The sequence below is a fragment of the Phyllostomus discolor genome, chromosome X (assembly GCF_004126475.2).
Source record: "Phyllostomus discolor isolate MPI-MPIP mPhyDis1 chromosome X, mPhyDis1.pri.v3, whole genome shotgun sequence".
Classification (NCBI taxonomy): domain Eukaryota; kingdom Metazoa; phylum Chordata; class Mammalia; order Chiroptera; family Phyllostomidae; genus Phyllostomus; species Phyllostomus discolor.
Window position 1 is genome coordinate 79,974,805 of NC_050198.1, and position 22,710 is coordinate 79,997,514.

The 22,710-nt window shown below is 43.5% G+C and overlaps 1 protein-coding gene across 2 annotated transcripts; it reads left to right on the top strand.

Moving 5' to 3' along the window:
• Positions 1-1,624: 1,624 nt before the first annotated feature.
• On the top strand, positions 1,625-22,483 carry UTP14A (UTP14A small subunit processome component). 2 transcript variants are annotated; one of them, XM_028522489.2, is made up of 15 exons: positions 1,625-1,751; positions 2,637-2,712; positions 3,429-3,499; positions 4,214-4,278; positions 7,347-7,489; positions 7,764-7,919; positions 13,365-13,484; positions 13,582-13,676; positions 14,383-14,506; positions 14,588-14,665; positions 15,130-15,520; positions 17,801-18,207; positions 19,167-19,360; positions 19,486-19,585; positions 22,046-22,478. In XM_028522489.2, exons 1-15 carry the CDS (start codon positions 1,726-1,728, stop codon positions 22,316-22,318), a joined length of 2,319 nt encoding a protein of 772 aa, XP_028378290.1. In that variant the 5' UTR covers positions 1,625-1,725; the 3' UTR covers positions 22,319-22,478. The 2 variants fall into 2 exon arrangements, with proteins under 2 accessions (XP_028378290.1, XP_035872965.1); XM_036017072.1 differs by having other exon boundaries at positions 1,643-1,751; positions 19,167-19,272; positions 22,046-22,483.
• The last annotated feature ends 227 nt before the right edge of the window (positions 22,484-22,710 follow it).

Genomic DNA, 22,710 nt, shown 5'->3' on the forward strand with positions numbered 1-22,710 from the left:
AGCCAGTAAAAAATAATTATTATAGCTAACATTTATTGAGCATTTAATGTGACAGGTATTATTCTAAGGGATTCCCATTTATTCTAGCGCTTTATGTATATTAATTCACTTAGTCCTCACAATTAGCCAATGTACCATTATCATAGCCATTTTAAAGATGAGGGGGAAAGGCACAGAGAGGTTAAGTGACTTATGCAAGAATTACAAAGCTAGTAAGTGGCAGAGATAAGATTCAGACCCAGAGAGTCCAGTTGAAAACTCACACTCTTCATCAATATGCTGTAATACTCCCTTTTTCTATAACAGATTAGGGAAATAACACAGGCTTGAAATCGCAAGGGTCTGATACATGGCAAAAATGATACAAAGGTAGAAAGACATGTGAAGGAAATTTGGGAAATAAAACTGACAAGATGAGGGAACAACTGTGAAGCATAAGGAAGAGAGGAATCTAAGATGACTCTCAGACTTTTGACTTGACTAACTGGGTAGCTGATGGTGCCAGTCATGGAGTTGTAAAAATACAGAATTCTGGTGGGCAAGATAGAAATTATTGAATACTTCATGTTTGATGTGCCTGTGAGACAGAAAGGATTGCCAGGAAGCAATCAGAGATACTAATCTGGAGCTCAATAAAGAGATCTGGACTAGAGATGGAGATTTAGAGTTCTTATGCAAGTGGAATAAATAAACAGGGTTGAGACACGATCTGGGAAGCATCATCATTTATTAAGTACAGAAAAAGTAGCCAGCAGAGGACTGAGGAAGATGGTCATAAAACTAAGATACCAGAAGAGAATAGTGTCATGGAGGACAGGTGGAGTTTCAACAGATAAAATTGTTTTAATCCCATTAGAAAGTAGATTCTATGAAGCCACAAAACGTTTCTGTTTTGTTCACCCGATGTATCCCCAGTGCCTAGAGGTATAACATATAGTAAGTGGTCAAAAACTTCCTGAATGTAAGAAAACAAACCAATAGTATCAAGTACCACACAAAGTTCTGGAAGGCAAAGCCTGAGAAGTATCTATTTCATTTAACAACTTTGGGTGTCACTGATGATCTTGTCCAGAGCAGTTTCAGTGGAATGGTGGGGCGAAAGCAAAACGGGAGTGGCCTAAAAGAATCAATGCCAAGAATGTTTTATACATTACTTTGCAGCCACCGACAGTCCAACCTTGGATGAAACTTTGTAACGTAGGGAAGGAGTAACCTAGAGAGCTGCAATGACAAGGGGGCATAGGATGAGCGGGGACTTCTCCTTAGGAAGAAACTTGCTTTGTCCACTAACAGACAAATCTCAGGAGCAAAGCACGATACTAGCCACTTCGCCGGTGTTCGTAAAGTCCCGACCTGGCCGCAGGCAGGCCCGCAGGACGATGTCGAACATGGGAGCTGGAGCATTTCCTTTTGGATCAGACAGACACAGCGAAGGATGGAGCCCCACGTAGGGCCTCTTGGAAACCAGGGGCCAGGAGGATGTACACCCGAATTCCGGACACCAGTGGGCTGGGTGGGGCAAGAAAAGCCCCGCCCGCTGACAGACTTTAATCTCCAAGCTCCCGGGTTCCCCCAGGCCCCTCCCAAAGCGTCGTGACTGGGGCGGGCCCGGAAATGACGCAGCGTGTCGCGCGTGATTGGAGGAAGCAGAAGTTGCTTTGCGGCCGGTACGGAAATTGCTTTCTTTTCAGCTTCCGCTCCTGGTCCATGTGAGAGACTGCTGAAATGAGCGTGGTACGGCCTGCGGAGAGGTGAGGGGTAAAGATGAGCTGGGGAGTCTGGGTCTCCTTGGGGTCTGGGTTCTCCGGAGTTCGAGTCGTGGAAGCCGCTTTTTAGTAGATGCCACATGTTCCCCTCCCATGACTACGCCATTCGTTACTGTTTCCGCGATCCGTCCTTTAAAACCCTTTTATTAACTTAATTCGCCCCCAGCGCTTCCCAGCTTTGTAGCCTTATCCTTGTGGTTCTGATTCTGTCTCATCCTCTCCCGCTAGGTTAGTCTATTGCATTGCTCTGGTCACGTGACTCCTTTTTCTGCAGCTGCTTGGGTGCGTGTCAGTCTTCTGCGCAGATAGTGCCTGCGCTGTGAACTCCCTTGGAACCTTTGCTGATGAGAGCCATCTGCGACGTTTTCTCCTCTGATGTTTCATCCCACCCAATAGGGGAAGTAAATATAATCCATTTAGCACGGTTTGCCTTGCGAAGACTGACAGAGATTCCATAATTTGTGCTTGGGTACAAAATCCTTAGTTAACTACCGACTTTGCCGAGCAAGCCCCAGGGAAAATGGTTTACTCAGAGGCTTTCATCCAATTCTGTTTCCTCATTCCTGGGAACAAGTGATCAAGATGTCACCTCTGAGTAAGCTGCACCTATAAAGGTTTATCCAATATGGTGGATACTTGGAAATATTAATGGTGAGACTGCCTTGCCTCAAGGGCCAGGAACAGCATCTTGTCACCTTACCTAGGGTCTGATCTTTTAACAGCCTCCCATAGGTCAATGGAAAATGCAGTGACAGTCACTGAAGATGGTAGATATTTTTCACGCAGTTCTGTATGGACATCACCAACCACTACTCACCTTCTGTTAAGTTATTTGAAGTGATAACATTTCTCTCTTATCTCCTTTAACAGCCTTATGGCTTTAAGCAAACAGGAAGAACTAGAGGATTTCCCAAATGACTACCCCTTGAGCACCAGTGAAGATGAGGTGGGCTACAACTGCTAAACTGTCTTCTCCAGTTCCCTTCTGCCTCAAAATTAGAATAGACATCACATTCCTGGAAAAGGAAAGGGTATCAACATTGTTGATATCTGTTTAGGTCTTGTAAATAAATTATAAATGGTTATTTAGTGTTTCATGTATAAGATACCTGCCTTGAGTGCTATGGAAGTTTGAAGACTGTATAAAATCCAGTTACTGTCTTCAAGTTGAGTAAGTATAGTTGAATATATAAGAACAAAACATATGGTCCTCATTATAGGATTTCCCTATTTCTCAGATTTGGATTTCTGTGGAGAGTTAAGTGTCTTATTGCAGTATACATAATTATGCTGGATCTCCAGCAGATGCTATGGAATTCCAACTCGTCATTCCCTTGACAGAACTGCTTAGGTTATTGTTTTTTTTTTTTTTAATGTGAGAGTTTCTGTGACAGATCACATTATACGTTCTATATAGAAACACTATTCCCATAGCACTTTTCATCCCAAAACAAGTTAAGACAGGCATAACATTAGCTCCCAGTTACTAAGGCTCTATAATGATGGAGTTTGGTTTTTGAAGCAGTTCTTTCAGATCTGCACACCAGACCTCATCTGACTCCCTACTGACCAAAAGAAAGACATTTTACATGGGCTTCAATTTCCATTGTGGTTTTTTTCCTCCCCTGATTATTCTCATGATTTTTCCTTTTCTGTGTCTAGGAGGACAGTGGTGGAGACCGAAAGCATCAAAAGCTTCTGGAAGCAATCAGTTCCCTAGATGGAAAGAATAGGTAATATTCCTGTCCCTTTGGACAGGTTATGACTAGTTGATTCCATGAGATTTGTCTACAATAGTCATCGAATGCCTAAGACAATGAAGACACAAATGCCAGCCTCAAGAGCATATACTTTGGAGATAGACTCATAGGACAATTTTGTGTCATCTCTGCACTTCAATTTCTTCAACTAGAAAATAAGATTAATGATAGTAACTACCTTATAGGGTTGTTATGAATTTAAATGAGTTAATAGATGTAAAGGTCTTAAACTAATGCCCAGCATATAATCAACATTATGTAATTTTTAGCTATTATTATGTTAGACCTCTATGCATATGAATTCTTACTGAATCCATACTACAGCTTTGGAGCATTGACTAGACATTACTTATCCCCGTTAGAGAAGTTAATTGACTTGCCTCACAGTCACTGTGCTCATAAGTGGCAGATCCAAGATTCAAATCCAGGTACATTTGAATTCAAGTCCAATACCTTTTCCATTATGCCCACCTTGTATTGCCTTGTGTTTTTGAGGGGTTAAGTCTACATTAAGAGATGGTTAGACTACCAAGTCCAGGTTATGAACAGATTTCCTCATTGGTTTATGACAAAACCTAAATCTAGAAGAAAAATACATGAAATCAAAGCCTTGTTTGAAGAGGTAAGTATTTGTTCCTCAGCAAAATGTGTCCATTCCTTCTATATTCTGTTTTGCCTAAATTTCAGGCAGAAATTGGCTGAGAGATCTGAGGCTAGTCTGAAGGTGTCAGAGTTCACTGTCAGTTCTGAAGGTAAGTTAACAAGGGAAGCTATCTGTGCACAGAGCTTGGGGAGTTCCAAAAGTATAATGGTCACTTTACCTCCCCCCACCTAGGAACTGTTTTTTTTTTATGTGATTAATGGGTCATCCCATAAATATTTACCTGTAAGTGGGTGAAGAATGGCAGTCAGATGTCCTTGAGTTTTTTCCATTTCTAGAAGAAAGCCTAGAAGGCCATGGTCAAGGTCTCCCACTGAGCTTGATGAGCTACCTCTAGGATAGAGATACATGAGTCAAGACAGCCGCCTTTCATTAACTTAATCATGTCCATGATTTCATTTTTTTATTTCAGTTCTAATAGTGCTTTGAATTCTGACAGGCAGATAATTTTTCCTATTGGAGCTCGAATCAGTTAAGTTACTCAAGTGCCTTCACCTAATGCAGTGTTTTGCAACCTTTTCTCTCTATTGCTCCCCTGAGGAGCCTTTCTTTTTTCTGTTCGCTATCCTTTATTGAAGGGTCTCACATCCTCATGGGCCCCCAGCCAAACCAGAAATCAGAAAGGTCCTCCATATATAGCAGGAAGCCTGGGAGGGGAGGGGAATGATTTATGATCCTGCCACCCTTCCTGGAAACAGAAACCACTGCAGACAGACAGACCAGGGCCCAGGGGGAGAGCTTGCCTCACTCTGTATTCTCTCCCATTTGCCCCCACTTGAAAAGAGATGCAAACACTGATTACACAGCACCCCAGGGCCACCCTACCCGTAGCATTTGTGGGACTCCCTCTGCACCTTCAAGAACAACCCCTAATACCAGAGTCCTGGCCAGGCATGGGGGTGAGGAAGCCCCAACCCCCTGAGGAGGTTACTTCCCTACTGGCACCCCTGTCTGCAAGTCCCAGAAGATCCCACTGTCCCCACAAGAACTCCCTGGGTGGAGGGGGCAGATCCCAGGGAGGGGGTTCCATGCAGCCTGAACCCCAGCACTTTGAGCTTAAAAAAGCACAGCTGTTACCCCCTTCACCCCCCAACCATACCCAGTCCAATGGCCCCCCAGGGATCCACTACCCCCCCCCCCCCGTGCACTTCTTCCCCACAAATGAAATGGCAGTGCTCAGCCCTTGACCTCAAGGAGAGGGGGGCAGCCGTGTGAGTCCTGCATCCAGGGCAGAGAGGGCCTGGTAGGAGCCCCTTGCTTGGAGAAGAGAAGATGCCTGAGGTGCTGCTTCCCCAGAAGCCCTGAGGCAGGGAAGCCCTAGAGATGAGAGAGGTTCCAGAAGGTGCTAGACGACATGGGGATGGAGGGATGACAGCCAAAGGCAGAAGGAAGAAGAGGGCGTAGAGTTGCCAGGAGCAAACCAAAGTGGTGGAAGAGCGATAGGAGGCTGCCTCAAGGTTACCCCTGGAAGCTCAGCTTATGGTCCAGAGAGGGCACAAAGTGGGCTGGGGGCCTTCGCTATCTCCCTCTCCTCCCACCCTGGCTGGGAAATCAGATACTAAGGAATGTGATTTTGTTAGACAGGTTTGAACTTCTGAGGGACACAAAACTTTGTATTAAGATTTTTTAACATCCCCCAAGAATGAGTTTTCACCCCCTGGGTAGGAGAGGGAAACTACCCCTATTGAGAATTCATGACCTAGTAAATGGCAGAATTGGGATTTCAACCTGATACCAAGTCTAGCTGCCAAATCTTTTTCACCATATTTACAACTTAAGTGGCTTGAATGAGTTATATTCTTCTAGTAACCACTAACTGTAACTTCCCAGGACAAATAACACTACATTCTCCCAAGCTTATTCATTCAGCAAATGCTTCGTTTCTACTATATCAGTTTCAGATGACAACAAAAATTCTTAAAATATGCAATACCTGACTGTTTAGTCAGGGGCACTGACTTCCTTTCCTAGACTGTCAAATAAAGAAATGACAACAGCCAACACAATAGCCCTCTTTTAAGAATGATTCAAAATTTTACCTGTTTTTTGTAAGATCAGCAAAAAATATATTTTCTGGTGTGCTACAGATTTTTAGTAATTAGTTTATATGTATCATGAGATGAAAAGGGTTGAAAATCACCAGTTTTGATATTGGACTATAGTAAAGAAGACAACACTTATCGCGTAAGACTTACATTTTATTGGGGTGGGGGTAGGGACAAGAATTAAAACAGGATGAGGCAGTGAAGTGGCTAAGTGACTACTTTAGTTTGGCTGGTCATGGAAGGTCTCTTCAGAGGCAAAATGCTGAGATCTGAATGACAAGAAAAGAAAATAATGTGAACATAGAGGAAAGCATTCCAGGCAAGGGGGCAGCTACTGCAAAGGCTCTAGGGAAGAAACAGGTTCAGCGTGTTTGAAGAACAGGAGGAAGGCTAGTGTGACTGGAGCATAGTGGAGGTGGGAGTGACAAGGTTGGAGTGACAGACTAAGATCCCCTATGGCACCAGATCACATAGGGTTGTGTCCTTTAGGTCGATACCATCAGCCTGGTTTTCATATCATTGCCTTCAACTAACCATGGATTACAGATATTTGAAGGAGAGAAAACCATAAAGTTCCAAAAAGGAACACTTGAATTTGCCCATGCCAAGCACTAGGCTGAATCCATGGAAATAGAGTGATGTGTGGATATACCCTGATGTAGCCTATATGGAAAATGTAGGTTACATGCAGATATTACACCATGTTGTGTAAGGGACTTGAGCATCCTTAGATTTTGGTATCACAGGGAATCTTGTAACCAGTGGATACAAAGGGATGACTAATTCCAAGTGTAAGGGGAGCCATTGGAGGATTTTCAGCAGGATCACGAAATGCTGTGATTTACATTTTCAAAATATCACTTTGGCTGATGTGTGAAGAATGAAATGCAGTGGTGCAAGAGTGAAAACAAAGGCCAAGAGAAAAGCGTAACCTTTTAAAATAATTTTCTCCACCCTTGTACCCTCCACCATGGCTAGTGATTAAAGGGAAGTTATTCTTGCTTCCCTGCACATATGCCCATCTGCCAGCATTTTCTACTTAGACATCTGCCTGTATGATAGTGAGATTTTGCCTCGCTTCTCAGCCTGACCAGAAAGCTTGGCCTTTCTACAGGATCAGGAGAAAGGCTAGTCCTTTCAGATCTACTTGAGCCGGTTAAAACTTCATCCTCATTGGCCACTGTGAAAAAGCAACTGAACAGGATCAAATCAAAGAAGACTGTGGAGTTACCCCTTAACAAAGAAGAGGTTGAGCGGGTGAGTTACAAAGTGTCTGTTAAGGGGAAGAAATTGAACTAATCAGGAAGAACCAGCATGAAGAAGAGGGGAAAGCCTGACAAGTGTGAGGGGAAGTTGTGATTGCCTCACCATGGGAAAGATTAATCTTGGGGAAAGTACAGTCCTGAGAAGTAATCTCTAGCATCCTGATTACTCTTCCTTGGGCTAAGAAATGTGGCTTCCTAATTTCCCACTTGTCATTTGAGTTTTATGCCTAATTTTGTGGCTCTTTTGTGTACTTTGCCTGTTTCAGGTCCACAGAGAAGTGGCATTCAATAAAACCTCACAGGCCCTCTCCAAATGGGATCCCATTGTTCTGAAGAACCGACAAGCAGAGCAGTTGGTTTTCCCCATCGAGAAGGAGCAGTCAGCCTTTGCTCCCATTGAACATGTGCTCAACGGCTGGAACGTAAGTGCAATACAAAGAAACCACATCTTGGAAAGTGAGATTGCAATGTAGAGATTGCAGGGTCTACAGTTTATTTGGTTGGACATGTTAAACCAAAATTCTAGCTTCAGTCACTGCAGTTTATTAGTCAGAAAGGGAGAGAAGAGGGTGACAAGACTCATTGTCAGTCATGCAGTAGCCAGCTACAGAGGCTGTATAGTGGCTCTTACAGCATCAGTTTGTAGCTTACAGTACATGATTATTTCCATGTCTTTGTGTTGGAACATCCCGTTGCTTGTAGAGAGGAAATATGTTTTCTTATTCACATCCCAGTTTTTAAAAAGCTTTTAAAGCCACATTCTGATCTGGGGAAAATCAGGAACTCAGTGGCATTACTGATGTCTTAGTAGGTATATATGAGCAGCAGACTCAAAGTTTGCTTGTAAAGGAAGATCACATCAAACTAGAACATTGCTGATAGAATCTTAGCAAGGAACTTATTATGACTGAGCTGTAGAAAATTTTCTAGAGCTGAGTTTCCCAAACACTGATCCCTGGCAAATTTTTCATCCACCTGAAGCCAAAGGATAATTGTGACTATGGTGGGTATAGGGTTGCCAGCTCTCCCTTATTACAAGGTTATTCTTTCCACTTTAATGGTATTGAAACAGCTTTTCTTTTATGGCATATGGTAATACTGAAGGATGGAGTTGGGGGTGGGACAGTAGTTACGCCCTTGGCAGAATGAAAATTTGGTAATCCTACATGGGTCCTTAAAGTCTCAAGATTTTTTTGCTTTAGTCTGTGAACAACTGCTTCAGAACAGCTAGCCTTTCTTTTCCATACACCATTGGTTATGGAGTCTATAATGGAATATTCTGTCTAGAGTTTTTTTAAAAATGGGCAAAAACAACAGTGCCCAAAACGTGAGCAGATGGCCCTGTTTGTGCTTTTCCTCTGCTTTCTAGAAATCCTTCTACCCCCCAACATGTGTGAGAATGGTTTTGTTTTTTCCTAAAAATCCAGGAATGATAGTGTCCTGTGTGTCAGGGACTTGAAATAATTAAAGCCAAACAAACTAAACATGGCTTGCTGCCATAGCTAGAAATTGAGCAAGTGGTTGCCATATATTGCGGGGATAAGCTCTGTTTCTGCCATTCTCTTTCTAGGATGCTTCCTTTTCCACATGAAAAAGAGATCAGGTTTAAAGTGTGGCTGCAGGATGGAAGGGAGACTTTAGGGAAAAAAATTCAGAGGTAATATAATTTGCAGGATTCAAAAATATTGTAAAAGTACAGATGATATATAGTGAAAAGCCTGACCCCACCCCTGTCCCCATCTGATCATTTTTACCCCCATACTCACCCAGATATAAGCACTTCTATACATTTTTTGTTATTAAGAGTTTTACTGATATATTTATGTATACTTCATATTTACAAAAAATTAGTAGTGCACTACTACATACTCTTCTGCACCTTGCTTTTTCCAAATGACAGTGTAATCGTAGAGATATGGGAAAATACTGAATTGGGTATTAGGATGAGATGCAGGTGAAGATTGCACTAATAATGGCACGTCTACTCCCCAGGAACTCCCTGTGCAAGACAGAGTGGCTCAGAGACTATCCATTGAATCTGCTGGACCATTCATGCTAACACTCCTTTTTAAAAAATGATGCCAGTGTGGCACCGAGAAATAAGAGGTGCTTTCTAGCTAGCAACTCTCAGTTCTATTCTTAGAACTTAAAAGTGTACATTACTGCCCTGACTGATGTGGCTCAGTTGGTTGGGCATTGCCCTGCAAAGCGAAGCAGTGCTGGTTTGATTCTTAGTCAGGGAACATGCCTGGGTTGCAAGTTTGGTCCCTGATTGGGGCATGTGCAAGAGGTAACAGATTGATGTTTCTGTCCCTCTTTCTCCCTTCCCCCTCTAAAAAAAAATGTAAAGTACCAAGGACTAGTAACATACAAGTATCTCTGGAGATTAAGAATCCAAAAAGTGTCCTGGCTGGTGTGGCTCAGTGGATTGAGCGCTGGCCTGTGAACCAAAGGGTTGCCGGTTGGATTCCCAGTCAAGGCACACTCATGGATTGCAGGTCAGGTCCCCAGTTGTGGGTGTTCAAGAGGCAACCACACATTGATGTTTCTCTTCCTCTCTTTCTCCTTCCCTTCCCCTCTCTCTAAAGAGAAATAAATCCAATCTTTTAAAAAAGAATCCAAAAAGTCTGCAGTATAGTTTTAGTCCAGCTTGCTAAAATTCCACTGGAGTCTAGCTGAGAAGAATTAAGTGGGACAATGCATATGAAAGCATTTATAAAATGCAAAGTGCTAGCAATGATGTAAGGTAACTTTTCGCAGCCTCTCCTTCCCCCCACTAGCAGCCTACACTAGCATTTTCCAGAGTGTTCACCTCAAAACCTTAGTTTCTCATTATGCCCTCAAAAAGGGTGGGGGTGGGATCCCATTGCTAGAAAATGCTGCCTGCCCATAGTGAAGATTGGTGATTCCCAATATACTTTATTCTTTTAAAGTCTATGAGAAGATAGTAAGAAACCCCCTTGACTTCCTTTATCTAACCCAGAGTGTACACACAGATATTACTAAAATAAGTTAAATTCTAAACTTTTTTTTTTATGAAGCCAATCTTGTTAGCTGATGAAGAACATGCTTTGAGAAGAGCTGGTCTCCACTGCTATCTGTGTTCTCTCATCTTCTTGCCCTACTGCCCTACTGAAATGTCTTTCAAAAGCTATTAAGGAGAGACCTCCTAGTCTCCACATCCCAAGCCCTCCCAGTTGTCAGCCAGTTTGAGACTACTGACACATCGCATTGTTTAAAACTCCTGCCTTGGTTTCTGTGACATAACTTCCCATTTTTATCTGTCCGACTTCCTTAGTCCTTTCTATTCTTGCTCTGTGAATCCTGTGACTTAGCACTATTGCCCATATATGCTACAGAGCATTGTCAACCCCTTCCTTCTGAGCTCCAGTCCCAGATTCAATGACTCACAGGGCTCACCTGGTCTCCCCATATGCATCTTAAACTTCACACCCAGCATAGTGAACCTCACGTTTTCCTTTCCCAGACTCCCAAACCCAGTACTACCACCTTCATTCTGTAACTCAGTCAACAGCATGACTCTATACCCCAGTCCCCCAGTCCCTTAGGTTGGAAACCTCAGCAGTCTGACTTCTCCTCCCATTAACTCTCCCCTTCAGCCCAGACAGGGGCTAGTCTATAAATTCTGTCTCTGTAATAGCTCTCAGATCCCCGGTTCCTATTTTCAACTTTCATTTGCTACTTTGCATACCAGGTGGGGCAAAAGTAGGTTTACAGTTGTTTATATGGAAAAGAATACAATAATTAATAGATAATAATATAAGAATAAACTCTGTGTTTTGTGTACTCACACCTGTAAACCTACTTTTGCGTCACCCTTTATATCCCCTTATACAACCACCAGGATTTTGTTTGTGAAATGTAAAGCCAATTGTCACTCTCCTGCTTCAGATCCTTCAAAAGGCTCTCCACTTAGAGAATGAGACAGACGCACCTAGCGCTTTAGCTGCACTGGACAACACATTGTTCCCTTACGTCTCCTTTCCATATATCTGTATTTGCTCATACCCACCTCTCTACTTGCTGCCCCCCCCCCTTTACAGAATTGTGCTTACACCTCAAACAAAGCCTAATTCAAAAATTAAGTCAACTCTCTTTCTTCTCCAAGCCTAATCCACCCCTTGATCAGAAATAATTGTTCCTCTGTGATTACTCATATGGACTAACATTTAACCTATTATGTTGTTAGTGATACATGTGTCTCTTTCCTCTGAAAGGCTGTGAGCTCTATGAGGACAGGAATGATCTTAATCAATTGTGTATTTCAGCACCCTCTACAAGTACCTGGAATGTAACTGCAATCATTAAATGTTTGTAAATTGAATTGAATTGGAGGGAGATTACAACATTGTAATATAAACCACTTTGTAGCCTATGATTGATCACTACTGCAAAAACTAAAAATGGAAGAACATCTACCTTTACTATTCAATGGAATAGGTTTATGGTTTAATCAATAGCACTGTGTAATGTACGATGATGTGTGTTTATGCATTTGTCTAGATATTTTGTAAGTTTGATTCTGACCATGATGTATATGGCTATTGAAGAAAACCACATATAAAGTGTGTATGAGGTTTGAAACTGGCTCTGTTGCCCAGGGCTGTCTTCCCTGTGCATTGCAAAAATGTACTATGTCATGATTGGCCTGATTATTTTGGCCACCCTCACATTGTCAGTCAAGCAATAAAGAAGGTGTTTGGCTGACATGTGAAGTAACTGGTTCACAGCCCCCTTCATTTCATACATATAGAGACTACCTAGCATGCAGAGTTAACTAGAAACTGAGGAACTGGGACCAAAGTTACAAGATGGCTCAAATTGAATTTGAGCCCTGGCTGGTGTGGCTCAGTGGATTGAATGCTGGCCTGTGAATCAAGGGGTTGCCAGTTCAATTCCCAGTCAGGGCACATGCCTGGGTTGCAGGGCAGGTCCCCAGTAGGGCGTATGTGAGAGGCAACCACACATTGATGTTTCCCTGTCTTTCTCCCTCCTTTCCCCTCTTTAAAAGTAAATAAATAAAATCTTTAAAAAAAATTAAAAAAGATTTTAATTCTTCCTGTCAGGAAGAAGTGTAATTGTATGAAGGTCTTTTTTTTTTAAGATTTTATTTATTTATTTTAGAGAGAGGGGAAGGGAGGGAAGAAGAGAGGCAGAGAAACATCGATGTGAGAAACATCGGTCAGCTGCCTCTCATATGCACCCTAACTGGGGACCAAACCCGCAGTCCAGACATGTGTCCTGACCGGGAATCAAACTGATGACCTTTCATTTTGCAGGACAACGGCCAACCAATGAAGCCACACCGGTTAGGGCATAAAGGTTGTGTTTTTTAAAGGCAGTGTCTTTTTGTGCTCATCTTAGACCCAACCTCCCCTTTCTTCAAGACATGTTTTTAAAAGGAGGCTTATATGAATCTGAGGTTCCTAACTATACTGTAACATAACAACACAGGGACCATTTTGTTGTGCAACTATCAAAACTGACATTTGGTACTGTTTTGCCTCTGTCCTGCCAGCATTTACCTTGTGGGCATCCTGCTTCGATTCTTAAGAGAATGGCATTCTGTTTTACATACATTAATAATTTGAACACCATGTGAAATGTCAGTAATATTAGAGGGCAGCCTCAGAGTCCCCTTGCTGAAGTTGTCTTAAATCAGAATAAGGTAAGGCTTGATCTGCACAGCTAGGCAGCAAACCTGGAAAGTCTTCTCTTCCTGTAATAGCCAGTCCTACCCAGTTAGTGATTCCAATTATGGTGTCAAAGTAGATTGTCATGGGCTGGAAAGAGGGAGACTGTAGGAGCATGGCTTAAGACTCAGACTATTTTGTTACCTCTTTAAGGCAAGAACCCCTCTGGAGCAGGAAATTTTTAATCTCCTCTCTAAGAACAAGCAGCCAGTGACAGACCCTTTACTGACTCCCATGGAAAAGGCCTCTCTCAAAGCCATGAGCCTAGAAGAGGTAAGTGTGATAGGCCTTTTATACACCCAGGCAGAGCCTGTTTCTCCCAGCATTTGTCCACAGGCCCAGGAGTCACTGTAAACCTCATTCATTGTAGGCTAAGATGCGCCGAGCAGAGCTTCAGAGGGCCCGGGCCCTGCAGTCCTACTATGAGGCCAGGGCTCGAAGAGAGAAGAGAATCAAAAGCAAAAAGTAAGGAGATACACTTGAAACCTCTATAATTTTATTAACCATTGTCACCCCAATAAATTCAATTAAAAAGTTAAAAAAAATAAGGGGACTCACTCTAAGTAGCCTTGGGTTCCATGAGAGAAAGTGAGGTGGATGATCACAATTCTTTAGGAAAGAATCCTTGACATGGCAGTTGGGGTCATATAGAAGAGGTCGCAGATAGGAATGATGAGCCTTCTTTTCCCTCCCTCAGACCAATCTCATAAAGTTTTACCTGCTTCAGTAGTGCCTTCTCCTCTGGCCTTGGCTTTCTGTCTTGGTTTTGCTTAAGAAAGAAAAAAAAAGTCCTGTTTAGTGGCTTTCTCTCCTTTCCAGGGCATGATGGAGTGATTCTGCACAATGAGCTCTGAGTTCTATAGCTGTTGAGGCCAGCAGAGCTTCCTTCCAACCTTTTTGCTTCTTTGGAACATGTTCTGTTCTTTCCTTACACTGTAAGAGCAGAGGAACCCTTTGTTGAGCAGAGGTCTGCCCCTGTGGGCTGTGGGGACTGAGAAGAGGCCTGCCAGTCCTCTCAGGTCCCAAACGTGGCTCCCTCCAGTCAGCTAGCTCTGGAACATCCATTGTGGCCTCTGTATAAGGAAACCCCTTGGGTGGTGGGACACTTCTCTGTGTGGCATCAGTGTTTCCACTAAATATCTTTCCTTGTACCCCTCTCACTACCCTGTAGGTATCACAGAGTCCTGAAGAAAGAAAGGGCCAAGAAAGTCCTAAAAGAGTTTGAGGAGCTGCAAAAGGTTGATCCTACTGCTGCACTGGAAGAACTAGAAAAACTTGAAAAGGCCAGAATGATGGTGAGACTGCCTCCTGTCCTACCCCTTGAACCAGCTTTCCCCAGAAAGTGGTAAGGATCTCACTCCGACCTTTCTTTCCAGGAGCGAATGAGCCTTAAGCACCAGAACAGTGGGAAATGGGCAAAGTCAAAGGCAATTATGGCCAAATATGATTTGGAGGTAAGTGACCATCAGGATGAGAGAATGGGAGGAATTGGAGGAAAGAGTTATGTAAGATCCATGAGAAGGAATAGAAAACTAGGAATCTAAAAAGGCATCAGAAAATCTTTAAGGCAAGCAGGAAAATGACCAGGAACAAGGCGGAAAAGAGATGAAAGGGGAAAGAACATTGAGGGCAAGCCCAGTTAAAGAGAAGAGGAGTTTTTTTGTTTGTTTGTTGTGTTTTTTGTTTTTTAAGCCACAAGGAATCTCCTGTTTCACATGTTGATTCCTTGTGGACACAGATTTTGTCTTCCATTATATTCCATAACTATTAACACAGTGGTATAAGTGTAGTTTAAAGAGTGGGCACCAGTAAAAATTACTTAAGTCAAAATGAGAGGAGGCAGCTTTAAGAAATGGATCAGGAAAGGTGTTACTGTGGTCACTAATGACAAGGCACACGTGCTGTGACTTTCTTCCAGGCTCGCCAGGCTATGCAGGATCAGTTGGCTAGGAACAAAGAACTTACACAAAAACTCCAGGTGGCCTCTGAGAGTGAGGAAGAGGGAGGTGTGGAAGAAGAGGGGGATCTCCTTGTCCCTGATGCAGTGAATGAGGCACACATGACTGCAGATGGACTAAACCCCTGGATGGTCAGGAATCACCCTGGTGATGCAAAAGAGGCTGAAATCCAGAAAGACCGCGAACAACTTCCAGAGCCCATGGCCAGTGAGGCTTCTGAAAGTGAGGGAGAAGAAAGACCAGTGGCAGAGGAAGAAATTTTGTTGAAAGAATTTGAAGAAAGGCGATTGGTTAGGAAAACATCTGGCCTCAACCAGGACACCAAAGCAGTGGACAGGCAAGAAACAAAAGGTGAGTTGCGGTGGACTGGAAGGGGGAGCTTAGCGCAGTGCTGCAGACCAGCTGTGAGAGGAAATCTGTGCCCACCCACACACACTGCAGAATGAGGCTCTAGGGACTTTCAAGAGAGTGCCCTGGGTCTCTGAAGAGCAAATAGATGATCATAATTACCATTTTTCTTCGAAGGCATTTAATAAATGGTCATATACATGGCTGTGCAGTGTGCGTTCCAACGTGCTTTCTACTCTGGAGGGCTTACAGTGTTCAGAAAGACAGGACTACACCATCCTTGAAGCCAGGGCAGGAGTTGATGTTGCTGGTACCCACAGCAGGGAGGTACACATGCTGGGGCGGCAGATCTGAAAACCATTCACACCCACACATGGGTAGATTGCGAGGCATTCTAAAGTATCTTCAAATGATGGCTGTAGTGTTCTGTTTTGTTTGTAAAGTAGGAGTGCTATCTTTAGCACTCATAAATGCTGGTTGATATATGATACAGGTAAAGACTTTCTGGACAGGAGTGAATGACACCATGAGGTGCATGGTAAATTAGAATTTTTACCCCATGCTCAGACTTAACTTGCATATTGTATTTTCTACCTGTTATCTTAAAGAGATTTTTATATTAACAATGTTAGGTTAGCACCCTTGAGACAGGTCAGAGAGCTCCCATTCTAGGGAGAAAGCAGGTCCTTAAGTAGGTCCACTTTGGGACCTACTTAGATTCAGAATCACCTAGCTATCTGCACAGAGTTCTGAGTCTGATTGTATTTCCTGCAGAAATAGTGTGTTTGGGTGACAGCAAGAATCTTTTTCCATGGCAAAAAGTTAAAAGAGCTGTCATTTAGAATGTACTATAGGGCCTTATGGTTTTCAGCTAGAGAGTTCTGGGATTAATGTCATAGTTATAATTTCCAAGAGGATTGCAGAGCCCAGTGGTGCTGCAGGCCAAGAGTTTGGGGCAGTTTCTGTACAACCACAGGACACCAGCTGCATCCTCCTGAGCCCCCTCCAAAGCTGGCCATGTAGCTAAATGTATAGAGCAGTTGGTTGTGGTATGAAAGGTAGATTTGGATTTCCTCAGATGATAAATAAACAATATTTCCAAACCTTTGGGGAAATAGTGGGAAGTTGTGGAACCCAAACAAAATGGGCAAGGGAACTTGTTCCCTGAGGAGTAGACATATATGTCTCCAAAGCCCAGGTCTCAAGTAGATTCTTCCAGTGGCTTCCAGCCAAAGCTGAAAAGCAAGGTGAGCATGGGAATGGAGGCAACTTGGGTCAATGCAGAAGATGGTTGATAAGTGTGTCACTGCCATGTTTTCTCCCGGGTTCTCAGAGACTAGTGGTATTTACTCAGATGTTTCTGATGACTGGAAAATGGGAGCTACTTGACACAACCATGACAGGTGATAAAATGCTATTTTAAGATAAAACAATGCCTGGCTGGGGTGGCTCAGTGGTTGAGCAACAGCCTGTGAACCAAAGGGTTGCTGGTTCGATTCCCACTCAGGGCCCATGCTTGGGTTGCAGGCCAGGTTCCCCTGGTGGGGGGCACATGAGAGGGAACCACACATTGATGTTTCCCTCCTTCTGTTTCTTTCTCCTTTCCCCTCTCTAATAAATAAATAAAATCTTTTTTAAAAAAGATAAAACAATGCAGGATAACGTTTTTACAAATAGGGCAGGGCATTACAATGTAAAATATAAGTAGTAAATCACAATTTTAGGAATTACAAATAATAAATTACAGTGAAGTTGCATTCAGAGACCACCTGTTAGTAGATAAGGCCTTTTTAAAATTTGGAACTTGGGGGTCCTGTTGGGGGTGTGCGAGAGGCAACTGATCAGTGTTTCTCTTGTACATTGATATTTGTCTCCCTTACTCCCTTGGCCTCTCTCTAAAAAATAAAAATCTCTTTTAAAAAATAAAATTTGGGACTTGGGCCCATCTTCCCCAAGCAGGGTTTACTGTATGAGGAAATTAAGCCACAGTTCCTGTTACAGAGTGAGTCAGTGGCAAAGCTGGGAATAGGGCCCAGGATATCTGCTTCCCAACATTCTGCTTTTGACTACTCAGCTCCGTGGCCTGCTACTTGGCAGGTAATGATTAGTGAGCTCACCAGAAGACCCAGCGAATGGAGTCTTCTCTCCATTGGGAGACCTTTCATGGTGCCTAGCATCCAAGGTGTGCTCAAAAACTGCTCGTTGGAGAGTGCTCAACAAATGTTCATTGACTAGGCAACTTCTACACCCTCCTTTTCTGACAGCTTTTATTTCTTCCTCCAGATACTAGCAGCCAGGAGGTGCTATCTGAATTGAGGGCACTGTCTCAGAAACTCAACAAGGACAAGCATCAGCCCAGGAAGCAAAAAGTGAGTTTGGAAAGGACAGTGTTGCCAGTACAGAGAGAGGAACCTGCTCAGGAAGAAGAGGTGCCCCTGTTGCTGCAGAGGCCTGAGAGAGCAGAGACTTTGGAAGAGCTAGAAGAGCTGGGCAAGGAAGGATGCCTTCAAAATAAGGAGCTTCCCAGATCTGCGTTAGAAAGGCAGCAGTTGGAGAGGAACCCAGTTAACCAGCCTGGTGCTCCCAAGGAGAAGAAAAGGAAGGAGCAAATGATTGACCTACAGAACATCCTAACCACAGAATCTCCTTCCGTGAAGTCTTTGGCAGTCCCCACAACAATAGAAGAGTTGGTGAGCAGAGCCAGGGTTGTGGGCCATTGTGGGGAATCAGCTGGTGCACAAAGTGACCTTCTTGCACAAGGAGTAGAATCAGTGGTTTGTTGAGCTGGGATCACATTTCAGTGGTTGAGAGGCCAACAATAGTATGAGGCCAGGCTGGCCAAGTGAGTTTGGTAGGTGCAAATCTGTGAGTGCCACTGAGACTCCCACATCCTAAGTTCTGGGCCACCAAATCCTTCCTGGGGTTACTCCACAACTGCCCTCAGAGCAAAGAAAGAGGCACTCAAAGCTCTGATGAGATCCCAGGCAGGACATTCAAATGTGAGTCGTTGAGTTCTTGCCAAGGTTTTGCTCTGCTCAGTTGGCTCTCAAGTGGTATCTCAAGTGGTCCAGGATTCCCTGATTAAGTAATTGAAATTGCTCAAGTGAGGAGTCCTGGCCTGTCTTTTCAAGGCTGTAAGCTGGAGGATGCCTACTTTCTGGCCAGGTCATTTGGAGTCGGAGCTCCTCCTCCTACCACAGAACACTCGTTCCTCCACCCTGCAACTTCCCTACTGAAAGTTTTAAAAAATTCTGTCATATGATAATGAGCTGGGGAATTTTACCCTAGAGAGAATAAAATTGGAGCATGATTGGCTACCAGTCTGTATTGCAAGCCCATCATTGTTCAGCACTTTCCCCCTAGAGGGCGCTAAAATGTTACAACCCAAAATTCAAGCTTTCTTGCCTGAACCACCACTCGAAGGCAAGCTGTAGCCACAGAACCTCCCAACCACAAGCTCTCCTTCCCTGAAGTCTTTGGCAGTTATCACAACAATAGGGGGTAAGTAAACAGAGCCAGGGTCTCAGACCATTGTGGGGGATCGGAGCTGATGCAGAAAGTACCAGCAAGAATATTTTGTAGTTAGGTTCTGTAGCTCCCCCTTTTTCCTGAAGTCCCCCTCTCTGTTCTCACTGTTGTGTCTTCCCAGGAAAATGAACAGGAGAGAGATCAAAAGCAAATGATAAGAGAAGCTTTTGCTGGGGATGATGTCATCAGAGACTTCTTGAAAGAGAAGAGGGAAGTTGTGGAGGAGAGTAAGCCAAAGGACGTGGACCTGACTCTACCTGGCTGGGGCGAGTGGGGTGGCATGGGCCTGAAGCCCAGTGCCAAGAAGAGACAACGGTAAGAACAGGGGAGAAAACGTGTCAGAAGGGCACAAGGTTCTTCCCCCTTAACCTCCCAGGCCCTCCCTGCCCTTTTGACTAAGTCTTTAATGCTCGGAGACATACTGCTGTTCTACTTTCCAGGTTTCTCATTAAAGCACCTGAAGGTCCTCCAAGAAAAGACAAGAATTTGCCAAATGTGATTATCAATGAGAAGCGAAATATCCAAGCAGCAGCTCACCAGGTGAGGGGTAGAGAGCTCTTTAGCTGCCTCCTCTTTGCTACCCAGCTCTCTTACTTTGGAGGAATGTTCTAGTGCTCTGTGGTCTAGAGGGAAGTGTGATCTTAACCACGGAGTCAAATCTATTTTTGATTTTACTGACTGGCTCTGAGATGAATAATTCCAGATCGACTCTGCTGTTTTAATTACTGACCAGGAAGAAGGTTGAGACTTATGGGATCATCTTTGCAGCAATGGTGAGGCCCTCAAATTGGTGTTTTCAACTAGTAGCCCAGATAACACTGATGCAAATGGGTCTCACTAAAGAAAGAATTACTGTTCTTCGGGCTGGTATTTATAGTCAAGGTAATGTTCAAAGGCTATAAAATTTGAGCTACATCTTAAGAAAAACAAAGACAAATGGGTACTTGTTCAGGGTAATACAGGAATTTTAAATTGTGTCATACAATAATGAGCTTGGGTTGTTTACCCAAGAGAGAAGCAAATTTGAGCGGTATATTGAAAGCTGTCATGTAGAGTAGAATCATATAAAGTAGAAGTTAGAGGAAAAGCAGAGTTCAGTTCAAGGGAAAACCTTCTTCCAGTCCAGAGAGAATGTACTGCTCCAGAATAGGAGCATGTGTAGAGGACCAGGAATGAGATTAGACTCAATGACCTTTCATGTTTCCTTCAATTCTGAAAGTCAGTGACCCTTAGATTTGCTCCAAGCTAGTATAATATTCAAATGGCTTGTATTTAAACATGTAATCTTTATTATAATTTTTTCCATTACCATTTAGTCCCCTAACACCCCCCCTCCCCACAGAAGTCACCACACTGGTATTTTTCTTTCTGAAAAAAAGGGGGAGGACTTTTTACAAATTATTTATTTTTAGAGAGGGGGAAGTAGGAGAAAGAGAGAGAAATCAGTGTGTGGTTGCCTCTCACGCACGCCCTACTGGGGACCTGGCCTATAATCCAGGCACATGTCTTGACTAGGAATTGAACCAGTGACCCTTTGGTTCGCAGGCCGGCGCTCAGTCCACTGAGCCACACCAGCCAGGGCAGGAAAGACTATTTAATAGATACAAAAGAGGTGAAGAAATAACATTTCAATAACACTTTCTTGATTTCATTTTGTAAACCAGTCACTGTGGAAATGGAATTGTGAACCCTGTAATCCCAGTTGAGGCTATATTACCAGAAAACAAGCAATGAACAGGCAGGTATAGGACAAAAGAGAGAGAAAAGGGGTACTTCACCAGCCAGGAATCTCAGTGAAGGGCAGAGCACCTCAAAGATCACCCTTCCCCTGTAGGATCTTAACTCTTTATTTTTTATGCAGTCACAGCAAATTAACAATGGTTTTCCAGAATCTTCCTTGATTTTTCCTCATCTTTTTAATAACCTATAGACTGCAAGTCCCAGCATGCAATAGATTTAAATGTGCTTCAAACTGTGAAAGGGTAGGGGGAAGACCTCCCAAGGCTGAACACTCTAGCCAGGTGTTTTGTTTTGTTTTTTCCTCTTGCCTTGGCTAACAAGTACAGATGTAGCTATAAACCCCAGTAAAACTAAAGAGAATCTGTCCATCACTACCATCAGCACCATCTTGCAGTGCTCAGCTTTTCTTGAGTGTTCCACTGAATATCTCCAAACACTACTGATCATAACTTCCACATTTTCTGCTTCTGTCTTTTTCCTCCTGTTTGGCAATTGGGGAAGTATTTAAAGATTATTTAAGTATCTGAAGATAGTGCTACAATCAGCAGAGAAGAGTACTAGGCAAGGAAAGGGACCTGGGTTCTGCTCTCCCTGCAGCTAATTTACTTCAGTAAATCACTTCCTGTCTCTAAGCCAAATTCTGGAGCTGAAAGAGATGACCTTTGCCATTACCTTGTGCCTTCCAGTTCAAAGTTTGTGATGCCAAAGAAGGATGAAACTAAGTGTAGCAGCGTGGTGCTGTTTAGGGTTCAGGAGTAAACCTTTGGGTTCCTTAAAACATCAATCCTGTGTATCAAGGAGAGGAATGGGAAGGATGGAGAGAATATGAGAGTCATAAAATCCATAGGGATACACAAATGCCTGGGTGTTTCTTGCAGTCACAAGAATAGGAAGGTTGTGTAGAAGACTCTTGAGGACAGCAGCCCTAGTGCTGCTGTAGGGTTCTACAGCAACAGGGGCAGTGTCAGGGTGGTTTTGCAATCCCTACTTTGATAGCTAAGCTTGGAACGAGCTAATCCCAGGGTGAGGGATGGGTCCTAAATCCAAATGAGGTGGCTCTGCTCCCAAATGTCCTCAAGCAGATTAGGACTCCCACGGTTAGATGGGGGCATTGGGATGCCTTGGGCCTCTCAGTAGCTTCACCCACTGCCCCCATCATATAGATCTATGGCCTATATGGCAACACTACCTGACCAGTTGCCATTATACAACTGCACCCCAGGCCTGGCTCATGCCTAGTCACTCTGCCTTCCTTTCCAGGTGCGGGTGCTTCCATATCCATTTACCCACCATCAACAATTTGAAAGGACCATCCAGACCCCTATAGGATCCACATGGAACACCCAGAGGGCCTTCCAAAAGCTGACAACACCCAAGGTTGTCACCAAGCTAGGCCATATCATTAAGCCTATAAAAGCAGAGGATGTGGGCTACCGGTCTTCGTCAAGGTCAGACCTCTCTGTCATACAGAGGAATCCAAAACGACTCTCCTTACGTCACAAAAAACAGCTGAAGAAAAACTCTAAAGACTGAGTTGCTGGAGGAGTGGTATCTTGGTCCCCAGAACCAGGAGCCCCAACTGCTCCTCCATTGGCCTGGTTTTACTCTGAGCTACAGGATCAGTTTCAAAATTCATTAACACACTGTGGCTGCAGTTAAGCCACATTTTAAAAATAAAGGCATTTTTATCTCTAAACTTGAATGTATTCTGTGTTGTCTCCCAGTTGAATCATTTCCAAGTCAATCAAGACACCTTCAGATGTTTCCCATTGCACTTCTCCAGGTGTACTTGCCAGGGGAACCTCATTTTCTCACCAAGGATTATGTAGTTAGTGCTAAATTGAAGTTACCCTAGTTTATGATCTTAAATAATACATCACATCAGACATGATCCACCATTAACCAAATTTTTTTAGATTCAGGGA

Bases quoted from the DNA above. Each gene is read 5' to 3' on its own strand.
- UTP14A (XM_028522489.2), top strand. From the start codon at position 1,726: ATGAGCGTGGTACGGCCTGCGGAGAG. The intron at 1,752-2,636 runs GTGAGGGGTAAA...CTCCTTTAACAG, and splicing joins GTGGTACGGCCTGCGGAGAG to CCTTATGGCTTTAAGCAAAC. The intron at 19,361-19,485 runs GTAAGAACAGGG...TCTACTTTCCAG, and splicing joins AGTGCCAAGAAGAGACAACG to GTTTCTCATTAAAGCACCTG.